This window comes from Pseudorasbora parva, chromosome 10 (assembly GCF_024679245.1).
Source record: "Pseudorasbora parva isolate DD20220531a chromosome 10, ASM2467924v1, whole genome shotgun sequence".
Lineage (NCBI taxonomy): Eukaryota > Metazoa > Chordata > Actinopteri > Cypriniformes > Gobionidae > Pseudorasbora > Pseudorasbora parva.
The window spans coordinates 14,980,414-15,003,736 of NC_090181.1; the positions used below are offsets into that span (position 1 = coordinate 14,980,414).

General features: G+C 35.0%; 2 protein-coding genes and 1 long non-coding RNA gene across 5 annotated transcripts in view; 2 read left to right on the plus strand and 1 right to left on the minus strand.

The window, feature by feature from the left end:
* Window positions 1-11,352, plus strand: part of arhgap5 (Rho GTPase activating protein 5) — a 47,396-nt gene extending 36,044 nt beyond the window's left edge. For both annotated transcript variants that reach the window (XM_067455286.1, XM_067455284.1), the window contains exons 4-7: window positions 2,047-2,124; window positions 4,606-4,737; window positions 8,127-8,232; window positions 9,445-11,352. In XM_067455286.1, coding sequence (XP_067311387.1) covers window positions 2,047-2,124; window positions 4,606-4,737; window positions 8,127-8,232; window positions 9,445-9,760 — 632 coding nt within the window. In that variant the 3' untranslated portion in view covers window positions 9,761-11,352. The remainder of the gene's footprint in view (window positions 1-2,046; window positions 2,125-4,605; window positions 4,738-8,126; window positions 8,233-9,444) is intronic.
* A 1,681-nt stretch (window positions 11,353-13,033) lies between these two features.
* On the plus strand, window positions 13,034-18,959 carry LOC137091122 (uncharacterized). Its single transcript, XR_010908017.1, has 3 exons — window positions 13,034-13,244; window positions 13,743-13,772; window positions 18,820-18,959. It is a non-coding gene; the product is annotated as an uncharacterized lncRNA (long non-coding RNA).
* Window positions 14,313-22,749, minus strand: abraxas2 (abraxas 2, BRISC complex subunit). Of its 2 annotated transcripts, none has more exons than XM_067455280.1 (9): window positions 22,617-22,749; window positions 20,676-20,766; window positions 19,857-19,893; window positions 19,181-19,247; window positions 18,831-19,021; window positions 18,525-18,644; window positions 17,685-17,769; window positions 16,874-16,991; window positions 14,313-16,801 (listed from the first exon to the last, which is right to left on the minus strand). In XM_067455280.1, exons 1-9 carry the CDS (start codon window positions 22,686-22,688, stop codon window positions 16,350-16,352), a joined length of 1,233 nt encoding a protein of 410 aa, XP_067311381.1. In that variant the 5' UTR covers window positions 22,689-22,749; the 3' UTR covers window positions 14,313-16,349. The 2 variants fall into 2 exon arrangements, with proteins under 2 accessions (XP_067311381.1, XP_067311380.1); XM_067455279.1 differs by having other exon boundaries at window positions 18,525-18,647.
* Window positions 22,750-23,323: the final 574 nt, after the last annotated feature.

Sequence of the window (23,323 nt, forward strand, 5' to 3'; positions counted from 1 at the left end):
AAAAAAGGTTAGTGTCTCAAGATTTTTCTAAAGTTAAATTCTTTTGACCTGTTTGAGGGAAACTGGTGATTCACCAAGGCGGTAAAGCAGCCCACATTCGTCACTACACCTGCCCTTTTCCGTAACAACACAGTGGCGATTTAAGAGGCAGGCGCCTCCCACCTCTCTGGAGGAGGGACTGGCTCTGACATGTGGGAGCATCTCAAGAATGCACAGCGGTTTTGACTTGTAGCAGTTAGCAGCCTACAAGGCTTTGAGAGTGAATGTGGGGGCCCTGTGTTTTGCATCAGTGCTCTGGAGCACTGCAGAGCTGCACAAGGTCATGGCTTCACAGAGCTATCTTTAGATTGATAAACGGGCTTTAGTAGATTAGACATAATGAAAATAAAGAGATACACACAGCGCTATCGGTCAGGGAACGGGGAAGTGTGGGTTGAATTCTGCCGCATTAACTGCATTTCTGGCCTACTTTTCTCTCAGTGAGATCAGCTCGTATGTCCACTCATCCATCTGGAGTGGCCCAGTTTACTGGGTTGAGTGCATGATTTTAAATATTTGAGCAAAGGTTGGAGGAAAAGAGCTGTTCTGTGATATGGGAAGGCTGTACATCTAGTGGCTTTCCTGCTCTCAGTAATATTTATTCTTCTGTGGAAGATTTAGACCTCTATAATGACATAATTTTCACGGATGTGACACAAACATGTTGAGTTTTGGCAGAGACATTCTTACCAGTGACTGACAAGAACATCCATACTGTTACTTCAGAAAGTATCAAATACTTAATGGATACAGAAGCCAAAGTATTTGTGCTAAGAACGACAAAAGCAGAAACACAACTAGTCATATTTCAAACTTTATCAGAAAGCTGCTCAGGCTAGCAGGGTTATCTCAATCTTGAAGTAAAACTACTATATTGTAAGTATAGTAATATAGTATATATTACTACGTTTGACCTCTGTCAATATAGTAAATAAAGTGTAAAAAGAAAACCTTGTGGCGAACTACAGAAAACGTTTCACTTGTCATTGCCAACAAAGCATAACAAAGTATTGAGATGAACTTTTGTTATTGACCAAATACTTATTTTCCTATTTTATCTATTTTGACCTATTTTATCTTTTTAAGTGGGAGAACTTGCACAATTGGTGACTGACTAAATACTTTTTTGACCCGCTGTATTAAATAAATAATAATAAATAATAGATTTAATTTATAATGCACTTTTCATTCAGAAGAATCTCAAAGTGCAACAAAGGAAAAAGGGAAAAATAAGTAAAAATAAAGAAAAATACAAACAATCAATACATAATGGCCTTTCTGAACATAAAAGTCTTCAGTTTAGCTTTATTTTTTATTACAATCACAATGATTTTGAATTTATACTTCAGGGCCTTGTAGAAGGATTTTATTTTAAATTATTATTTTTTGCGACTATTGTGTACAATATTTTTAATTGTTTTTATGTGTAAAGGATTTTTTAAAATGATTTTATAATTGTTTTAAATGATTTATTATGTGTTAATTTACGAAGTTTCCTACAGTTCAAGCTATGAAGCAGATTATTTAAAAAAATATATTTTGTGTATCTGGAGTAAAATATTTCAAATCAATTAACTTAACTAAACTTTTGTTGAATTGTAGTCATTCTCTGATAAAAACTAAATAAAAAAATCAAAATACCTGAATGATTTTTTTTTGCATTCAGCAATAATAAAAGAATCTAGATAAAAAACTTGAGATAAAATAACAAAGGATCATCATAGAGTTCATAAAGATGGATTTTTTTTCAAAATCAATGATCAAAAGCACCATTTTCACAACTTTTGATTTGTCTTCCTTTACTGATTGTGTATCTTAATTTGTATTTACTCCATATTTAATAAGAAACTGGAGTTGACACCCATTTCTTTCATTTTTGCATCCTTTTATTTGGTTGCTTCAAGTCTAATCTGTTTTTTTAGAACACTAACTGCTTTGTTCCACTGAGGTTTCATCACATAACCTTAGTGGGATTGATTTTAATGAAGTGTTGCTCTTAATTTGCAGGTCTCACCACAGAGGGCCTTTATCGAGTGAGTGGAAACAAGACGGATCAAGACAACATTCAGAAACAATTCGACCAGGGTATGTACTGATTTTAACTGGTCTCTGAAGGAAATTAGGCTTCGTTTGCAGTTGTTTGATGGTATGCGGCTAGGACACACATTGGAAGATATTTCACAAATTGGATAAGAGTCCCTGATAAAATCCAGTTTGAAGGGTTAATTTATATATTTGAGCTTGGCGTCTTCACAAATCCCTTCACCATTTAGACCTATAATAGGTTAAGACACACTGCACAGTAGTATTCATCAAAAACAGTCTCAGGTTTCATGTCTACATCTGTTGTTTACTTCATTTAAATTTGTAATATATTCAAGAAAAAATGTGATGTATGCGAGTGTATACATGTGTCTGTATGTGTATATATATGTGATTTTACTGACATTTTTACATTTCATGTAAGTAACTAAAATGTTTATATTCTTCTCCCACTTAACCAGCCACTTACTTTCATGTATTTCATGACAAGTGGATAAATTGAAGTGTTACAAATCTGACCGATCCGATTCTCTGAAATGCAGCGAAAACTAACATGGCGAATTACCAAATTACGATTAACAGGATCATCATTTTTTTTTTTTTTAGCAACAAAACCCGTTCACTTACATGTATTTGAGAATCGGAATATCAGGTAGTTGATGAGATATTAAGTAAGTTTGTGAATATTTTAATAAAAAACAAAAAAAATGGGATTTGCCATACAGCACTATTGTGGCTGCGGTGTCACGTGAAGGTCATAAGGTGTCGTCATAGAAATATTACTTTAATAAAATAATAACACCCATGGCAATAATTAATATGAAAAGTCACGTCAATCTTTGCATCAGTGCAAAACCAGCATATATAAATCAAAAGAACGATTCATCAACATGATCAACATCATGATTAATATATAAAAAAACAAAACAACTATGGTCATTTGTGATATATATATATATATATATATATATATATATATATATATATATTAGTAATTACTCTCTAAATCGCAAGTTAACCTCTGAACATTACATTTTGAGGTTCAATTGGTTTATTTAAAATGGTTGAATAGTCTATACAGTATTTAATGCGATTACATCCAAAGTAACTGTAATTAAAATATTGAAATCCCTTACTTACATTCTTCAAGTAAAAAGTAACTGTTAAATTGCAGTAATGAATTACTTAGTAGTGCATTAGACCCCACACTTATTGTATGTAATATTTTCTTATAATTTCAAACTATCAAGACAGGTGAACACTCCCCAACATTCACCAGTATGAGTTATGAGAAACAGGCCTTGAATAATACAATAACACAGTTATGATATGTCACACTGAAAATTACCCATTCCTGTAAAAACTAACTTGACATTTGTGGCTTCTGACTGGCATGGTGCCTGTAGGCCTCCATCAAGCTGTGATTCGTACTAGTTATTATCTTAGGCAGGACATTTTTATCTCAAATCTCCTTGTGATGCATTAAAGTGATCTGTTATATTCTCTTTTCAAAGCACTGAATTAAATTGTCACTACTCTGACGATATATTGAGGCATTTAGAGGCTAGCGGTGGGCGAAATGACCAAAATTTATTTAATGTCATGAGTAATGTTTTTTCACAGAAACAGTTTATATCTTAATGGAGTTATCTTGCAAATTTAAGGAAAAAAATGGCTTATAACCGTAACTATTGTAGATAATGCAGAGATTGCAATCTTTTGCTTCGTCTCATTCATTTTTTTCTTTCTTTCTTTGGAACTTGATGGACAAGAACCAAATGATAAGATTATACATAACAAATGAAGTCTGCCATCCGTGCAAAAGCAGCTTTTAACATGTTATGTAACACTTCAGTTAAAAACAATAAATACATAAAACATAAAAACAGTAAAACCAAAAAAATGTTTTTGCTGTGCTTAGCAAAACCCCCAAGTTCTTCCTCATTTAACTTCTTTGTGATGTATTTCCACATTTACTATATTTGCATTGCTGTTTCTGTAACGCTCTCACTTGTAAATATCCTCATATTGGTCGCTATTACAGGAAATAGGTTTATGTTGTTATTTTCACATATCTTTTAAATAAAACACTAGTCATGGCTGGTGAACTGGGGAGATGAGTGGGTGGAAAATCTACAGCTGAGTGACCACATTATTCATTCAGTGAGCCATCGTTTGCCCAAAAGAGCCACTATAGGCATCAGTCTGCCCACTGGCCCGGAGCCATTAGTCTCCCTCTCTTTCTCTTCTTCATCCTCACGATACTGTGAATTGGTTGCTTTTTACCCCTTTTTGTGTTCATTCAGTGCCTTTGCGGAGAGATCTAATCTGACAGCTGTCATTTCACTTTAAACCCTTACAGCCACTCTTTCTCCTCCCCATCCTCTCTCATTCCTGTTTATTTACATTTTTTCCCCATAGTTTTCCTTCTAGACTGCTCAGTCCAGTTCAATCTGCTTTAGTGGCTTTATTAATACTGATAAAGGCGGTTGGATGCTCACACTATTTTCGTTCTTCTCTCAGACCACAGCATTGACCTGATAGTGATGGATGTAGCCGTGAACGCTGTGGCTGGGGCCCTAAAGGCCTTCTTTGCCGACCTCCCTGACCCCCTCATACCGTACTCTCTCCATCCAGAGCTAGTGGAAGCAGCCAGTAAGTATCAACTCATTCAATTTCTCCATCGCTTCCTCTCTTGTCTGAGGTTTGTGGTAAGGGACTGCTTTAGAGTGGTCTCGTTTTACTAGTTGCATATTTTTTTCAAAACGTTCATTAAACCTGACAGGTATGTAGCATTCAGTGGCATGCTTTATCAAGCCTTAAGTAATAAAGTGTGTGTGTCTGTGTGTGTGTGTGTGTGTGTTTTGACCAAATCAGGGAGTGTTTGACACTGACACACTTCATCTTTGAGCTTATCATTGTTTTAGAAGTTTAAAGGCCTGTTCATATAATATCTCATGTAATTTACTGACATTAATTCAATATTAGCAGTCATTTTCACACCAACGTTTAATGCAGAGTCTGGTTAAATATATTTTAAAATGTAATTATAATATTTTAATGGTAATAGTAGCTGTGATAGTTTGGTTTTCAGGAAGATGAATAGAACATTTAAAAGAACTTTTTTAAAAAACAGGAATATTTTAACAGCATTAATAACTACTTTCTCACTACTCACTCTAAGTCATACAAGGTGTATATGACATTCTTCTTTCAGACCAATACAGAGTTATGTTAAAAATGTCCTGCCTAATGCAAGCTTTATAATGGCAGTGAACGGGAGCCCAAAATTTGAAGCTCAAAAAAGTGCATCCATCCATTATAAAAGTAATCCACATGGCTCTGGGGGGTTAATAAAGGACTTCTGAATTGAAGCGATGCTAGCCTGACAAGCCAGACCCACATCAAGATGTTTGGTCTGGAAACTCACCATAGACAGGGCTCAATCCGAGGGGTGGGATAAACGGTTGTCTTTCAAACTCTCTCTGCACGCGATAGGATAGCGCTACAACCAACCAGAGCAACGAAGGTGAAACAGAGCTTGTTGATAGATTAAACATTCGCCGTATCCGGTCGACTCCGAACACATCTTCCCTTTTTAAGAATGACTTCAGTGCCGCTCTTTGTTCTTTTCTCAGAGAAAAGCTTAACTCCAAGTCTTCCAGAATCGCAGTCAAAGCTGATTCGAAAGACCGCCGCCGTTCGCCAGTTTCTGTGTTTACTAGTAGCACGCAAACGCAACTCGGCCGTCGTCATTATGGCCCCGCCCGCCGACTCTATACACGATGTGATTGGCCCGTCCAGATTGAGAGGAATACAGCTCAGAAGGGTATTGAGAGTTCCTAGACGACACTTGCGGGCAGATTAAATTTGCTGCCGCTAGGGTGCGTCTAGATTTCTAGGCTAAAGCGATGCGTTTGTGTAAGAAAAATATCCATATTTAGCATAAGTGTTTTGAACTGCGAGAGGCGTTACACTTTCTTCGCAAGTTGACTACGGAAGGTGGTCTGGCGTATCTCCCTTTCACCAACTTGTGAATAGTAGTGTATATTTAAAAAAAACTAATATAAATGTTTCAATTTGAGCAATGCAATACATAATTTGCACAAAAAAAGATTTCAAATATAAAGGATACATTTGTATAAAACTAAATCCAACTGTTTGCCCACAGTTGGAAAGCAGAGACTTGCTGACAAATACATTTTTGAAATTGGATTAATTTCATTATTCATTATATTTATAATATCACGGTATAGATGTGTTTCAACAGGTCTTGGTAAAAGTAATTGGAACAATTTTTACATGTCACTAGGATTGAGAAAATTGAGCTGAAGATCTGGGTTAGCACTTTATCTTATTGCCAGTGTAAGGAATGTAGTTGTGTCAACGTGTGGTGTCAACCTGTAGTTGACTTTAATCATGTGTCTGACTCTAGCTCTGACCCTAGCCTCTCATTCTTACATTAGTCTTCACATACAGCAGGTGTGCAGCAGTGTGTGGAGGTAAATGAGGTGGGTTCAGTAAAAAAGCCTTCACCTGTCACATCAGCACAGGTTGCGGCTACAAGAAAGGCAGGAAGTGTGTCTGCTACAACTATGAGAACAAGTAGAGGCCTGCATGTGCTATTTCATCGTTTGAACAGTCAATTTTTTTTTTTTGCGTACTCGGTTTCTGCTTTCAACTACGTTCAATATTAATCCTATCACCACACGTCTAATCCCAGCCCAAGGTAGCTGAGAAGTCATTTAAATGCATCTGCATTTCCGTTTGATGCTTCCGAGTGCTGAATCTAATCCAGGGCCCCCTGTGACGTACTCCTCATTATTTCTGATCCACACTGCTGTAGATAAATTACATTAAGAGCTGGGATGTTGTTCTCTATGAACGTACTGATATTTCATCTTTATCTTTTTCCTTCCCTCGCATGTTCTCGGCCAGGCAATTGTGGCTCATTGCATCTTATAAAGAAATTTCTTTTTGATGAGGTTTAACACGCAAATGCAAATCTTAATTGTCTTTCTGCTGGAAAAGACAAAATGTTTCAAATCAATTCATCTTTATTGTCACACCACCAAAACAGAAGTAGTAGCGGATGTCTTGGGTACATAATACAAAATATGCACAAAACAATACAGGATTTATATAATACAAAATATAACTACACTATACAAATGCATGTCATATCATATCAGTTCTTGTTGAACATCACCGATTGCACATCTCTCAGAATGCGTGATTCTGATGGGACAATCTGCGGTTAAAAATTGTATACATACAATTTGTATAATATATAGGGATGCACAGATATTAGGCAAGGCAAGGCAAGGTAATTTATATAGCATATATTTTATACCAAATAGAAATTCAAAGTGCTTAACATAAAAAAATTATTTAAAACAGTGATAACATATGCATGAGAATTAAGAATATAATGTGTAAGAATTAAAAATAAAAACAAGGATAATTAAAACTGTTGTATAGAGAATAAAAAAAATAGAAAAAATAAAAAAATAAAATGTTCAAATACACAATAGTGGTCTGAAATATTATTATTATTATGTTTTTTACAGTAATCCACTGCTTTTATTTAGGTGACTTATAGCACTTCTATGTTTTAAAAATAAAGCACTAAAACGAAAATTATTTAAATTATACAAATTAAGTTATGCATCATAGCATTATAATGTACAGTATGAAAAATAAATATCCATTGAAATTCACTTAAGATTTCATTTAACAGTGAAATGACTAGTGATTGTTAAGATAGATATAAAAACAGAGAATTATGTACAATTAAACATCAATATTTGTAAATTACATATCATATTATGTCTTGCATCATTCTTTCTCACCTAACTCAAATCATGTCTATTTATTAATTTATTAAAATAATAAGCAGGTTAATGTATAAATAGGCCGTTTATTAAGACAAAATAAAGCCTAAAAGGAAGGTTTTGTATCAAAGGGAAGGTGCCGTATTTCAAATTTCTGACTGTTTCCCCACTTCTCTGTCTAACGAGTTTGTTAAATGTGTCCTCTTCTAGAAATTGTAGATCATTACGAAAGACTGCAGGTGCTTAAGGAAATTGTGAGAAAATTTCCTCCTGTGAACTATGAAGTCTTCAAATATGTCATCACTCACCTTAACAGGTAAAGCTTTGGTTTTCCCTTCTTTAGTAAAAATAGCTGATCTTTGTCAAAGGGATAGTTCATCCAGAAATGAAAATGTTGTCATCATTTACTCACCCTCAACCCTGTATGAGTTTATTTCTTCCGCTGAGCACAAAAGAAGATATTTGATAAAATGTGGCTAACCAAACATTTAAAAACAAAATCAACTGTTTGGTTACTCATATTCTTTAAAATATCTTCATACAGGTTTGGAACAACTTAAGGGTGAGTAAAGGACACAATTTCAATTTTGGGGTGAACTATCCCTTTAATGTCCTATTAATAAATAATTCATCCCTTTTATTTATAAATAACACTATGAAAATATATTCTGTTACACAAAACTGTGTAATATATAAATACTGTAAAATACTGTGTAATACTGTAAAATACTGTGATGCAAAGCTGGATTTTCAGTATCATTCCTCCAATCTTCAGTGTCACATGATCCTTCAGATATCATTCTTATATGATGATTCATTTTCAAAGTTGGAAACAGTTATAACCAGTCATAACCTGTGAAACTTTTTTAATACTTTGTTGAATAAAAAGTACAAATAAATAAATATTTTTAAAAAAAAAGAGAAGCAAATGTTTTTAAAATAGAAATCTTTTGTAACAACAATATACACTAATGGTCAGTCATTTGGGGTCAGTCATTTTTTCTTCTTTTTTTGAAATAAATCAATCATTTTATTCAGCAAGGATGTGTTAAATTGATACAAATTGATAGTAAAGGATTTAATTTTATATTGTTTGAAAATATGTTTTTATTTTGAATAAATGCAGTTCTTTTGAACCTTTTATTCATCAAATGAATAAAACTGTTTATTCTATTTCCAACACAGAATAAATCTGAATATTAGAATGATTTCTGAAGGATCATGTGACACTGAAGACTGGAGTAACGATCCTGAAAATTCAGCTTTGCATCACAGAAATAAATGATCATTTAAAGTGTAATAAATTGAAAACCAAATATTTTTAATTGTAATAATATATCACAATATTAAAAAATAATTCTGTATTTTTGATCAAATAAACGCAGGCTTGATGAGCAGAAGAAACTTCTTTAAAAACATTACAAATAGTAATGTGTCCATACTTTTGGCCTGTACTGTGTGTGTGTGCGTGCGTGTGTGAAAAAGAAACTTAAATTGTACATTCATTTGCATCTCTTTTCTCCACCAGGGTAAGTCAGCATAGTAAGACCACGCTGATGACGGCCGACAATCTCTCCATCTGTTTCTGGCCTACGCTCATGAGGCCTGACTTTGAGAACAAGGATACACTGTCCACCACCAAACTCAACCAGTCCGTCATCGAGAGCTTCATCCAGCAGTGCCAGTATTTCTTCTATGGCGGTGACATCACAGAGCCCTCCAGCGCCGAGGGGACTCCTCCTCCACACGGCCACGGCTTGGAGTCTCTGCTGGCCCTGCAGCTCCCTCCTCCCCTCCAACCACAGCAGATCCAGCACCCGCTGCCCCCTGAACCGCTCATATAGACCCCCAGCTCACAACATTCGGCTGACTGCAACACGCTTGTACGTGTGTGTGTGTGTGTGTGTGTAAGCCTCTTAAAATAAGAAGTGAAAATTTACTTTTTCTTTTATACTAAAGATGTGACTTGCACAATTCCCCCCCCCATTTTTTTTCTCCCCCCTTATTTTATTCCTCAGCCTGACTGAATGAGAGCGAATAAATCTGTAAAGAAAAATTGTAAAGAAAATGTCAATGTAACTTTGACAGTAAATGTGCACATTGGTTAATTTCAAACGTGGCGAACTTAAGGAAGATATATTTATAAAACTTTTTTTTTTTTTTTTGGAAAGACAATGGAGCTGTCAATCATTCACTAAAACCAACACCACACGATGCACGCTTGCCATAATGGCAAAATGTGCTTTTTCCCCCCTGCTTGCGTTTTGTCCCTTTTTATTTTACAATGGACTAAAGATATATTTTTAGGATATTTTTATCTTAAAGACAGCAGTCGTTGTCAGGGTGGTGGTATCCCAAGGCATTTGGGATTGAACAAACACGAGTTTATGAAATCAGGGGCGCCTGCCTAGGATGCACTTTGTCCTACAGACATTGAACCGGGAGCCCCTCGTACTCTGGAAACCACAGAAAGGGAAACAGCCCACTGCAACCATTTGGCACATCTCAGAGATCCAAGCTTCAGAAGACGCCTGGTTTATCTCCGTCTCGTTTCATGTTCGTTCGTCTCGGTTCCACAGACACCTTCGGAATTTCTATTTCTATATGGTTCTGTTCATTCATTTCGTGAACTGAATTTGCATGTTCTTTGCCACTTGTAATAACTGAAAGAGTAATGCGGGGGAAACCCGTTAATGCTTAACTGTTTTTATGCAAGACTTTTTTTTAAACCTAACTTGTTTAAGGGAACATTAAACTGGGGTAAAATTGTTATATCTGTTTGTTTGTGTCATGCCATAGTTCCACTTTTAATATCATTATTTTGGCTTTAATTGTTTCCCTAAAATAGGAAAATATAAATATCTCTATATATACACAATATATATATATAAATATATATATATATATATAAATGTCAGCATCATTTGATGGCTGATGAAACAAAAATCACGGGGTACTGGAGCTCTGTATAATCTTGTAAAACCTGTAATCAGATCTCTTTGTGGTATGATGTATTAAAATTTGGGGTTAGATCCATTGACTGTACTTAATTCCCTGTATGAATAAAACTTTTATTTTTATTTTTCATTTTTTTCTTTTTAAATTAGATGGTACTGAATTTTGTTCCACTGTAACAGATGCTGTTTAGAAAGCTTGCAGTCTTTGTGTGGAATACAGCACAACTCGGAGATGTTTAGTTGTGAGGAGCTTGTATGTGAATGGATGGGAATAAAAATGACAAAGTTTATCTCGATTGACTCACTAAAATGGAGGAAAGGGCTCAATAGGGTAAGTGTGCAGCTGCTAGGATCCCATTTAGTGTAGTTTAAAAACAGAGCAACATTATGTTCATATGACTGCCTCATATGATGTACAAACTAAATATTTTAACATCATCTGCTATGTATTATAGTAAATAAATGATTTTGACAAATGATGTTTGCCTGATGTTGTTTTATTTTAGTCGCACATTATATGAGGAAACAACTAATGGTAGCATGCCTGTAATATGTTCCCATGCAATCAGGGTTGCCAGATCTGACTAAAAAAATTCAGCCCATTGGCCAACTAGCTATTGAACACATAATAATATTTTTTAAAGAATGTTGGTAATCGAATCAGTTGATGGCAGCAATTGACTTCTATAGTAGGAGGAAACATGTTTATGGAAGTCAATGGCTACTGTCAATTTTATGGTTACCAACATTCTTTTTAATATCTTTTGTGTTCAACAGAAATTCATACAGGTTTGAAACAACATACTTGTCGTGAGTAAATGGATTGCTTATTGTTAATGCGCAAACAGACATTAACTAATAGGAACTTACTGTAAAGTGTTACCAATTTAAAAAATCATACCTTAAAGGCACAATATGTAATTTTCGCTGCCAGAAGTCGCTTATTCAAAACAGGCGTAGCTTGATGACCCTTGATTTTGTGAAATCATAGGAGTTGTTGTCTTCGTCTCTACAGCCGGTAAGAAAGAATCTGATGGGATCGAGCAGAACTCATATTTAGGAATGAACTAATGTATTAGATTTATTAACATTATTGTAGTACGAAGTAGCGTGGGACTGAAAGCCGTTGGAGCTGCACAACTAAAAGCCCTACCACCAAAAGAGCTCATCTTGAAATTTGGAACAGACAATAGCCTAGTTCTGCCTTAGATCATATCATTAAAAGCTAATCTAAAGTGATTTGTTTTTATCTGAACTTTTAATTGGGAAATTGAATCCGACTGCCAAATGAGTAATGGTAGAGAGTTCCATAACTTGGGAGCTGCACAACTAAAAGCCCTACCACCAAAAGAGCTCATCTTGAAATTTGGAACAGACAATAGCCTAGTTCTGCCTTAGATGATCTCAGAGAACGAATTTAATAGGAAATTAATACCATAGGAACGAAAAATGTTCTGCCGCAAATGACAGCTTCCGCTTCTTCGGGCCATGAGTTTGTGGGGTAACGCTGCCCTGTTTTATCATATTAGATATATTTGAGTGCGTTGAAAGTTATGTTATTGTGCGTTCCTTCTGTGACTATTGTAAGACACTTGTTGCATAATATTATTAAAGAGTCATTGGTGTTTCCATGGAAATCGAGGGTAAAGTGTATGGTGTCATTTATAGGTCCTGGTTAAAATAGCTTATTTGGATTTGTTTGGGATAAAAATTTGGGATAATATATACAAGTCAACAAAATATATAACATTGTTCTAGTAATTTTTGGGTATTTTAATCTTAATATCTTACATATTGTGCCTAAGATTGATGAACAAAATGCACTCCTTTATTTATTTATTTTTTTAATGATTCTGTTCTAATTCTTGGTCTGTCACTTTTATGATCACAAGCTCCTCATCAGTCATCTACAGTTTTATCATATAATTAAGAATATAAATTGGGTATATGATTGAAATACAAGCACTGAAGTCAAATTTATTGTATGCAAAATGGAGAGTTTAAAAGTAGCCGAATTTCGCGCAAAAATCACGGAATTGGCAACCCTGCTTGCAACGTTGGTTTGCTTTAGAGACGTTTGTCAGAAAGCTCCGCTGGAGACCTGTGAATGAGGAACGGCACCTTCAGGTGAGGTTATGAACTACGCTACTAAATCAGCGACTGCACTTGATTTGATTTGTTTACATTATCAGGCTGTAGGCACAATCCCTACGTGTTTGTTTTGTAACAAAGATGCTAACACAACTAGCCTCAAACACAAAAATGGGCGTATATGATCAAATATTTGACATTTCTTTGAAACGAAGTCAGTGTTCCGCCAGACTTACTTTCGCAGGAGTCCTAGTGTGGTTGAAAGCTTTTACCATCAAAGGTGAGTTTTTAAAACGACCACATACAGTGAAAGGGGGATTGTTCTCATGCATTTCAGCGCTCAAATCACTTTGCCTTATGAAAAGAGTAGTCAAAGTTATTCTTGGCTGGAGGTGGAGTAAAATATGAGGCTAGCAAATCACAGGTTAAAATTTGTCGAGTGCTAGTTTTTACAGACTGCAAGACAATATTATTTAACAAATATTTGTCTAAGGAAAATAAGTTAAAAAAAATCTACTTGTATATTACTACAAGTAGTTGTAGTAATATCATTTTTTACAAATAGAAAAATCTCATTAATTTATTATTGTTTATATACCACAAAAGTGAATGGTGTGATGACATTTAGCTTTACTATGGCTTTAGAAGATTTACAGTATAGTGCATAACAATAGACAAACTTTATTATGCGTTTATAGTGTTTTTGTTTTTTGTCTATGGCGCTTGTGAGAAAACAGTTGCACGAACAATCTTCAAAATATCTCCTTTACTTCTACAGAAGAAAGAAAAGACTTGGAACGACATGAGGGTGAGTAAACGATGGCAATGGGCAAATTAGCCACCAGCCCACCAAGGATGCTAAAGTTACAGTACGTGTTTGCTGAAATACTGCTAACTGTAAAATTGGTTATTTGCATCATAGGCTATCTGTAAACATGCGGGCAGATTTATGACAGAAGTAGATGGGAATGGTTAATGCTCGCTGCAGTAGTGCAGCAGCCTGCCAAGCACAGACTGCATTTGTAAAACATGGGAGACTCCGGATCAATTCTGATGGGAACAATGTTAGTCATTTACAGCTGCTCGATCGTGAGGAAACAATCATGTCTGATGTGCAGCTGATTATAATAAAAATGACAATCACATCATTGCTATTTCCCCATTAAAATGGAACACAGCCACATTTTGATTTATTTCATATTTTTAGATTTGAAAGCATCTGGGCAAAAGGCAATTTGGCAGCAGGATTGACACTAAATTAGTTGCCTTGAGATGTTCAGAAGAGGTCAGTGCGAACTTATGTGAATTATAAATAGTAAATATTTGTTGAAAAAAAAAGCAGACTGTGTATATGTATATATATATATTTTCCTTATCTTAAGTGACATTTATGCTCATTCAAAACTATCCAAGGAACACGTTAGTATAATAGAAATCACATTTTAAAGCTCTGAGAGACTGCCAGCTGTCCAAACAAGCCCATGTCAAATTTAAATGTGGCATTTCTCCACATCAGTCATTGTTCACTTTAACGCTTTCAGATTTGTGCCGAAAACCATGGTTGGTGGTGTTTTTTTTGGCCTTACACATGAAGATGGATGCCAAAGGGAGAAACATTTAAAGCAGACGGTCAATGCAACATGATACAGCTGACTAAAACATTTCTGTCAAGAGTACTCTCATTCACACTCATGCCAGGGAACAAACATTTGTTATTTTTTGTCCTGCACAGAACTGGAGAAATATACTGAATGAAAACTGAGACATTCCCGGCCTCTGCCAAAATAAACGTCAGTGTCAGATTCTGAGATGAAACAAAGGAATAACATTTTTGGATTCTTTGGGTGAAAAGCTCATCAGTCGGATTTGCCCAAATTGTTGGCAATATGCACTACATGGGTGAATCTCACAAGAACATGCCTTTGTCATATTTCACATATATGTATGTATATAAAACAATAAAAAGTGTTTTTGTACCATTAAGTAACACTTTTTGTAACTTTTTTTAAAAAAGTTTTATCCCCAAATTTGATATCGAATTACTTTATGGGGTGGGGGGGATTGGGAATACATTTTCATGAGTATTATTTTTTTATTAGAAGATTATGAGAATGATTATATATATGAGTAAAATATTTATATTTCAATATTTTACTCAATATACAATTTGTATATTATTATTAAATGGTAAATTCTTATTATTTAATGGATCATGGTAAAGTGACTCAGACATGTTTTTCTGAGACTCGTACACAGACTTTCAAGGGACAAAATCCATTTAGGTTTGATCAGATATAGCAAAATATCCACTAACAGATGACAAAACTGTGCTTCTTCCCTTAAAGTTCTGCTGCATATGGCTGAAATCTTTATTTCACATTGTCATAGAGCGCTAAACTGATCCACCGCTACATTGCTTTAAGTAAAGCGATCGTATCTTCTCAACTGTTGAACAAAGGCGTGTGAACAAGATGATGATAGAAAGCAACAGTCCAGGTACTGTAAAAGAATCCTGAGATCGATGATGCTGCATTTGAACTCTTGACCCTTCCAGTTTCTGATAAGCTCCGTCAAACCATACGACCTGTAAATTCAGTTAAAGCTCAATGGTAAAAGTTTGAATCCAGCAAAAATAATAGCTATCGGTTCATTCATCAGGACCAAAACGTGTTCGATTTGAGCCAATGAAATTAGTAGTGATCTACAATACATCATAAAAATACAAGCACCCCTTATCAAAGTAAATTATAATCATTGACCAAAAATCTTTTTTTTTTTTTTTTTTTTTTTTTTTTTTAGGAATAGGCCATTATATTACTCAAATCAAATATAACTAATAAAACCAAAAATAAAATAAATTTTCTAGAACAAGAACTGTTCAAGTGTCAGGCAGCTGCAGTCCTAAGCACTTATTGTAACTGCAAATTTTTTTTTTCTTTTTTTTTTTTGAGACAATGAACAAGTCATGGTTTAAGCTCACACAGACATGTGTTTGAAGGCCGCAAAAAAAGACGTCTTTCCCTTTGCTAATCTATTCAAACGCAGATCAAATAAAGGCAGAACAGTGCAAGAGGTAAATGGTGCAAGAACCGAATGTCTCCAGACGCCGAGATAAGCAGGATGCACCTCTCCACCCAAACAAAGAGCATGAAAAGGAGAAAAATAGGTCCGTCGGTCCACATAGATGGGAACATCATTCCATCGCCACTTCGGAGTCTGTTACAACCCGATGATGTCCCACACAGAGCTGTTAAATGTGTAAAACAGGACAGCATTGTCATAACTCACAAAAGGCAAGTGCTTGTTTGTGTTCTGAACACCACCGACTTTACAATCACACATAGTTCAGTTTGTTTGTCAACATCCCAAGTGATTTGTTCAATTACTATGAGCCCGGAGGACTGTGGGCGTCTCCGTCGGGCCACAGGGTAGCAGGTCGTCCTAATGTAACAGCTTCCGATAAAGAAGGTGGCTGCAATTGCTCGCTAACTAAATTTTCGTACTCGCTACTGTCCTCGTCGTCGTCATCCTCATCCTCCTGGTCCTCCTGGCCGGTGGCCTGGCGGTTCAGGGAATCTGAGCTCGAGCCGTCTCCGTTGCCCAGGCCCAAACTGTGAGACGGATGGCCGGGGGAGCCCACAGCTTGGGGCCGCGGTAGCAGTATAGCGCTTGGTGAATCTGGAGGCAGTGTGGTGCTGTAGATTGGTGGAGACGACGAGTTCACGGGTCTCTCTAAACTGGGCTCAACAGAGGGACCTGAGAGCACGACTCGAGTCAGTGATGAGTCGGAAAGGGCAGAGTTATCGGGAAGCGGGACAGCGGCTGCCTCTTGGAGTCCTGTTAAGAAAATGCATAGGTTATTAAAAGAAATGGTTTCTTTTTTTGTGCAAATTTGTCATCAGCACATACTTCTCTCTTCCTCAGCGCTGTTACGTTTCCTGAGAGCAATTTCCTCTTTGAGTTTGTTCACTTCTTCTTGGATTTTCTCCCTCACTCGTTCACTTTGATCCACTTCACAGCACACTGCCTGCGGGATGACAGAAAATGTATACTGTAGATAGCACATCCTCAGCATTATGCTAAATATTATACAAAGTATTTCTGACTGTATTTATTTAAAACATATAAATGTTTTATCAGGACTTGACATTAACAACACCAGACAACTTGACAAATGTGGGTGTATCTGCTTACCCCCAGTGCATCCAACATGTAGGTGTCTTTGTTTCTGGATAGACGCGCGTCACTTCCGGTTAGGTCAATATCCATGCTTTAGATATACGAGCCAGAGCGTGGATATCGACCTTACCGGAAGTGACGCGTGTCTATCCAGAGTGTGTTATTGACCTTACCGGAAGTGAAGTGCGTTCCAGGCTGTTGGATATAGCGTTGCATTTGAGGTAAAAAATTATATAAATACGGCTTGATTTCTAAAACAAACTGATCGTTTTGTGTCCTAAGATATCAATGTGTCGTCATGAGCCAAAGGGCTCTTTGAGCATGTTGTCTAAGCATGGTTTTTTTTTTGTTGCTTTCATATAACATTACCCATTCACATGATTATATGACCTACGGTTGGAGTTAAAAATCTTCATTTGTGTTCTACTGAAGAAACAAAGACACCTACATGTTGGATGCACAGTGGGTAAGCAGATAAACATCAAATTTTATTTTTTGGGTGAACTATCCCTTTAAGAAGCAGTATAATGATGCAACTCACCTGCACTCTTTCTTGAAGGGCACTGTACACCTGAAAAATAGCTCGAATATCTTTCATCACCCCATCCTTATCAAAGAAGTCAGTCCTATAAATAATAAAAAAAATTAAAGAATTAGCGATCACATTTTCAAGTATTTACTGCAGCGAAAAGTGTTACGGTTTTTATGCTGTGCAGTTTGCATTAAAAATCATGATGTGAGCTGTGCAAATAAATGGCTATAAAGACAGATATATAAACAAATCTAATCTTTTTCTATACTGATAGACCAATATACTGGCAAGGGTGACTGATCTGAGAATATTTAGCAATTCTGAGTCTAATACAGTTGATTAATAGGATTGGTAATTTCTTTAATATTTAATTAATAAATGTTGTGTAACATGTTTAATGTCAGCAAATTAAAATAAAATTCAAAGGTTTGTGTGATGCATCACATTTTCAACAAAAATATTATGAAGCACAACGGTCTTCATCATTGACAATAGTAATAATTTTTACTTGAGCACCAAATCAGCATATACGAATGATTTCTGGAGTATCATGTGACAGTGTAGTAATGATGTGGAAAATTCAGATTTACCATCACAGGAATAAATTACATTTGAAATGTATTCAAATAGAAGTTATTTTAAATTGTAATAATATTTCACCATATTACTGTCTTTGTATTTTTATCAAAGAAACACAACCTCTGTGAACTTTTGAAAACATTAAAAATCTTACCAAACCCTAAGTTTTAAACAGTAGTGAATAAAACAAAGTAACACAATAATTTACTATTTCTGCATTCCCTGACACAGCTAAAACAAATATTGAACATTGCAGTTAGGTTGCCTCACCCATGTTCTTTAATGACACTGGCGTAGTTCTTGGAGGTGTTCGGCACAGATGAGACTTTATATTCCTGTTGACTGGTGTTGCCCAGGTTTGGGATGCTTAGAGATATCCTCTGATTATACCTGCTGGATTAAATAGCAAAATTACAACAGAAACAATCAGGTACATAGCGTGCGTCATTTGCAAACAATATTTTATTGGTATTATGAAATAACAATAAAAGAAAAAAGTCTTTAAACAGTTCAAATGAATCATGATATTGTCAATTCCATATCTCCATAACTTTGTATTCAACAGCTTGTACATACTTTTTGTTGGGCCTGAAGAGCACATACTCCAAAGCATGTGTGGAACTATTGGCTGTGGAGATGAAGCTGAAGAGGAGGAAGACCAGATCTGGGATGCCAAGTATATTGGTCAACTGCTTATGTATCACCTGCTCCCTGAACGACATCTGCTGTTGGGTGTTTCTTCGAAACCGGTACCAGCCGATAACATTCTGCACAGACAGAAGAAACATTGTGAAGTGGGTCAGCTGAATTAAACACACAAAGAGGCACAGCACAGGACAAAGAGCCTGTCAATTTAAGGTACTGTCAAGTTAATAGCATACTTTTCTGTCTCACATTTTTATGCATATTTCATGGTAACTGCTTACTTTTCTTCTATCCTTGAGGATTGTGTTGAGATTTTCTTCATTGACGTTACCTGCATAGTCATAAAAGCTGCAACATGCAAGACAACTGTAAGTTTGATTAAAAAAATAAAGAAATATTTATATTATCCTATAACATTCAAAAGTTTGGGGCTGTAAGATTTTAGATTTTTTTTGTTGTTGAACAAATTAAAACTTTTTGCTGCAAAAAGTGACAGTAAAGACTTTTATTTAAAATAAATGTTCTTTTGAACTTTATATTCATCAAACAATCCTGAAAAAAATGTATTGTGTTTTTCATAAAATATTTAAAATGTTTTCAACATTATATTATATATTAATAAGGCATTTTTATTGAGAAGAAAATGAGCATTTTGGTATAAGGATCTGAGGATCATGTGACACTGTAGACTGGAGTGATGATGCTGAAATTCAGCTTTGCCTTCACATGAATATATATATATATATATATATATATATATATATATATATATATATATATATATATATATATATTTTTTTTTTTTTTTTATATTTCACAATATTATTGTTTTTACCATACAAATAAATGTGGCCTGGGTGAGCATAAAATATGTACCAACCACAAACTTTTTAATGGTAGTGTATATTTTCATAGCATAATAAATATTTAACAACACATCTACTAGAACATTCTTACCTAAACAGTTGTGCACAAGGTTCATGATTATGGACCTCTGAAAAAAAAGTAAATGCAAGTGATCAGTTATATCACTATTGGAGTAAAATAATCACCCTGTGAAATTTCAAAAGGTCTAAATTTAAATATTCATATATGCATACAGACAACAGTAACATTGGAATGGACAAAGGAAAGCATGCAGGCAGTGTGCTGTCATTAACAGAGTTGTCTAGAGCACAAAACAACCTTAATAATGACTTCTTACAGCATATATAAGATATTATCCGGGCCCACTTTTAATGTTGGAGGTCCTTTTTGAAATTCCTTGTAAAGTGATCAGAGATGAAGGGATCTGGGAGTAGCACCAAACTCAGAAACATGATCTCTTAATGTTGGAAAGGAGCTATTCCCAGCATTTCTGAGTTAAAAAAAGGTCTTCATTGATATATGAGTCTTTATCTCTCAGACCTTTACTCAGAAATACTGGCTGACACAAACTTAAAAACGCAAATCCAGTCTAACAGCTGCATAGTTTATCAGGTTATTGACAACTAGGGCAGTCTGCTACAGTACTTTGGATGGTTGAGAATGAACAGATTACAGCAGCCATATCATGAACTGATAACACATAGCTGCTCTCACAAGAAGGTCATCACGTCCTCACTATGAAACATGTTATGTCTGTGCTCTGAGACTGGAGAGGTTTCCACCAAGGATGTCAGTGATGAAATGTTTGTTTTGATGATCAAGTTTCCCAAACTTAAAATGGTCTTTAAAAAGCAATACATTTTTATTTGTAGCTTTAGGACAGATATAAATAATCAAACATGGTTTTACCTATTACATTGAGGAATTCTGAGCTACCGATGTGCGAGTCGCTGATGCTTAAAGTTTCCTCTTGTCTCACTTCTCCCAACAGGAAGCCCTCCTAAAAGAGTCAGTAAACAATTTTGCTGTACCATTAAAACGGCATTTCAAATGGCAAAGATAGTGTAGTTAATGTCACCATGAAATCAACATTGACAGTTTACAATTCATGATTACAAAACCAAAAGTCTCACTATTAAAAGCCATGTCCCAAGCACACAAGCATTATATTCTAGAATGTGTTCTAATTATAATTTTATGTAGCCTATATGACACTTGCGCTGCATTTAGCACTCAACTACATTTTCCTTTTTAAAGTGATTTAATTCAATTCAAAACCATCATGATGAACAGTGCACATCTGAAGCATCTCATCTGAAAGAAAAAATCCATTATTTATCAGCTTTATATGGGTCATATTTTATTTTAATTCAATTCAAGTTTATTAGTATAGCACATTTCACAATACATATTGTTTCAAAGCAGCTTTACAGAAATGCTTGTTTCAATGTTACAATTAAGAGTTACTCTGTGATTAGTCAGAGATGAGTCAAAGTAATGGGAGTTATATGCTAGTAATATACAGAGTTAAGCAGACACAAAGATCATGTTAGATAGTTATTGAAAAACTAATAATAATTATTTTTTATATTTTATTTCCTTACAGTAACGGGAAAAATGGCATTTAATAAGGGATACAAATATTTTACATGTTTAAAAAACAAACAAAACATTAGAATTTTGCACTTTTGCACATTATGAATTCATGCAGTAAATATGTTAAAAAAAGAATGCAAGTTTGTACAAAGATGCTTGAAATACAGAAATGTTACTGATGCAACGAGAGAACAACAGAAACACTGTTCTCCAGGCATTCAGCTCAACTTCACCGGCTGTTTACGTGTTCAGTTTGAGCAACTAGATCACACTGAAACTGCTGATTATGTTTTCCAATTAAAATAAAATGAGTTCATGAAGGTGGTTTAGTATCAAAAGCCCATATATAAATATGATAGATGGTGACTACATCCCACCTGAAACTAATTGTTCAATTTAAAACTAAAGTAGTTGGCATTTAGATATTAAATAAGGACAAACAGTAAAAAATTGTTGGTATATTTGGTTGAAAACAGGTTAAGCATAACACCTGACTAACTAGCTGAAAACAACTATGCGAAGCCTGCAGGGTCAATAGCAGATCAGCTACTTCCTAATGCCTCAAATACTATTAGAGAGACTGACAGAGCAAAAAGGCTATAACAATGACTGTTATCATGTTAAGCAAGCTATCATGTGATGTATTATTTATTTTAATACTTCATTCAATACGTCTGTTAGACATGTAAGTTTGCATTTGACAGTTGTTGCTGACAAACAAGTTAGCCAGTCAGCTAACGTTAATGTGCATTGACGCCTATCACTACATCGGCGAGATGGAATTCACTGAACGTCATCCGGCAGTATACATTTATGAAAGCGAACGATGATAAACTGAATAAACGGCAATGTCACTTTCTGACAAGCTTGTAAAATCCATCGGCGTGTAGGGTTGCTAGCTGTCACCCTAACTGCGTCTCAAAACCTAGTAAGCTGCCTACCTAGACCACATCAAAGGCGTGTTCTGAGTCAGCTCTATTCGACTTAGGATATCGAAAATGCCGTAGACATGAAACACTACAAAAACGGCAAAGACTCGGAATCCTGAATGTTTTGAGCACCATTGATGCTTACACACGCTGTCTAGATAGACAGCTCACCAGGTTTTGATACACAGCCATCCTGAAGCCACACCAGGAAGATGACACCGGGAAATGAATTAATTCTGATTTGATGGAATACACTGTTTGCTGTTTCGCCATGCGATCATACCGTTAAACATTTAGCCTCAAAGTTAGGTGACAGTGTACTTACATGGTCAGAATTGCTGTTAGCACTGTGATAACACACAGAACTAAAAGTGTATCCCGAAATTGACGCCGCCATGATGGAAACATACGCGCCGAGCCCACAATCCTTTGCGCACGCACATCAGCCAGCTCATGAATAAACAAACCTTCTGTTGAGGTAAAATAGCATACATATTTTTTCAATTATTTTCTTTCTCTTCCATTTCTTAGATAATATTTTTCAGTAGGTTAATTAGGATTCTCTATATATTTTATATTTTTAATTGAGCCATAAATAACGTCTATTATTTAAAATATTGTCTAAAATTATTCACTCTGTTTTTAAACATTGCATTAAAAAATAAAAAAAAGATAACCGATCATAATGCTGAGCCTGAAAAGTTTACAGGCTTTTCATGTTTGACTGAAAGATTTTTGAAAATGATATAAATAAAATAAATATATCTTAACGTTCTAATATATATATATATATATATATATATATATATATATATATATATATATATATATATATATATATATATATATATATATTTATATATATATATATATATATATATATATATATATATATATATATATATATATATATATATATATATATTCAATATATATATATATATATATTACTTAATTTCAAATGCATTAACTGTTTTTGAAGTGCACCTTTTGTCAACTGTGTGCTGTTTTTATTTATTTTAATGTTATTTT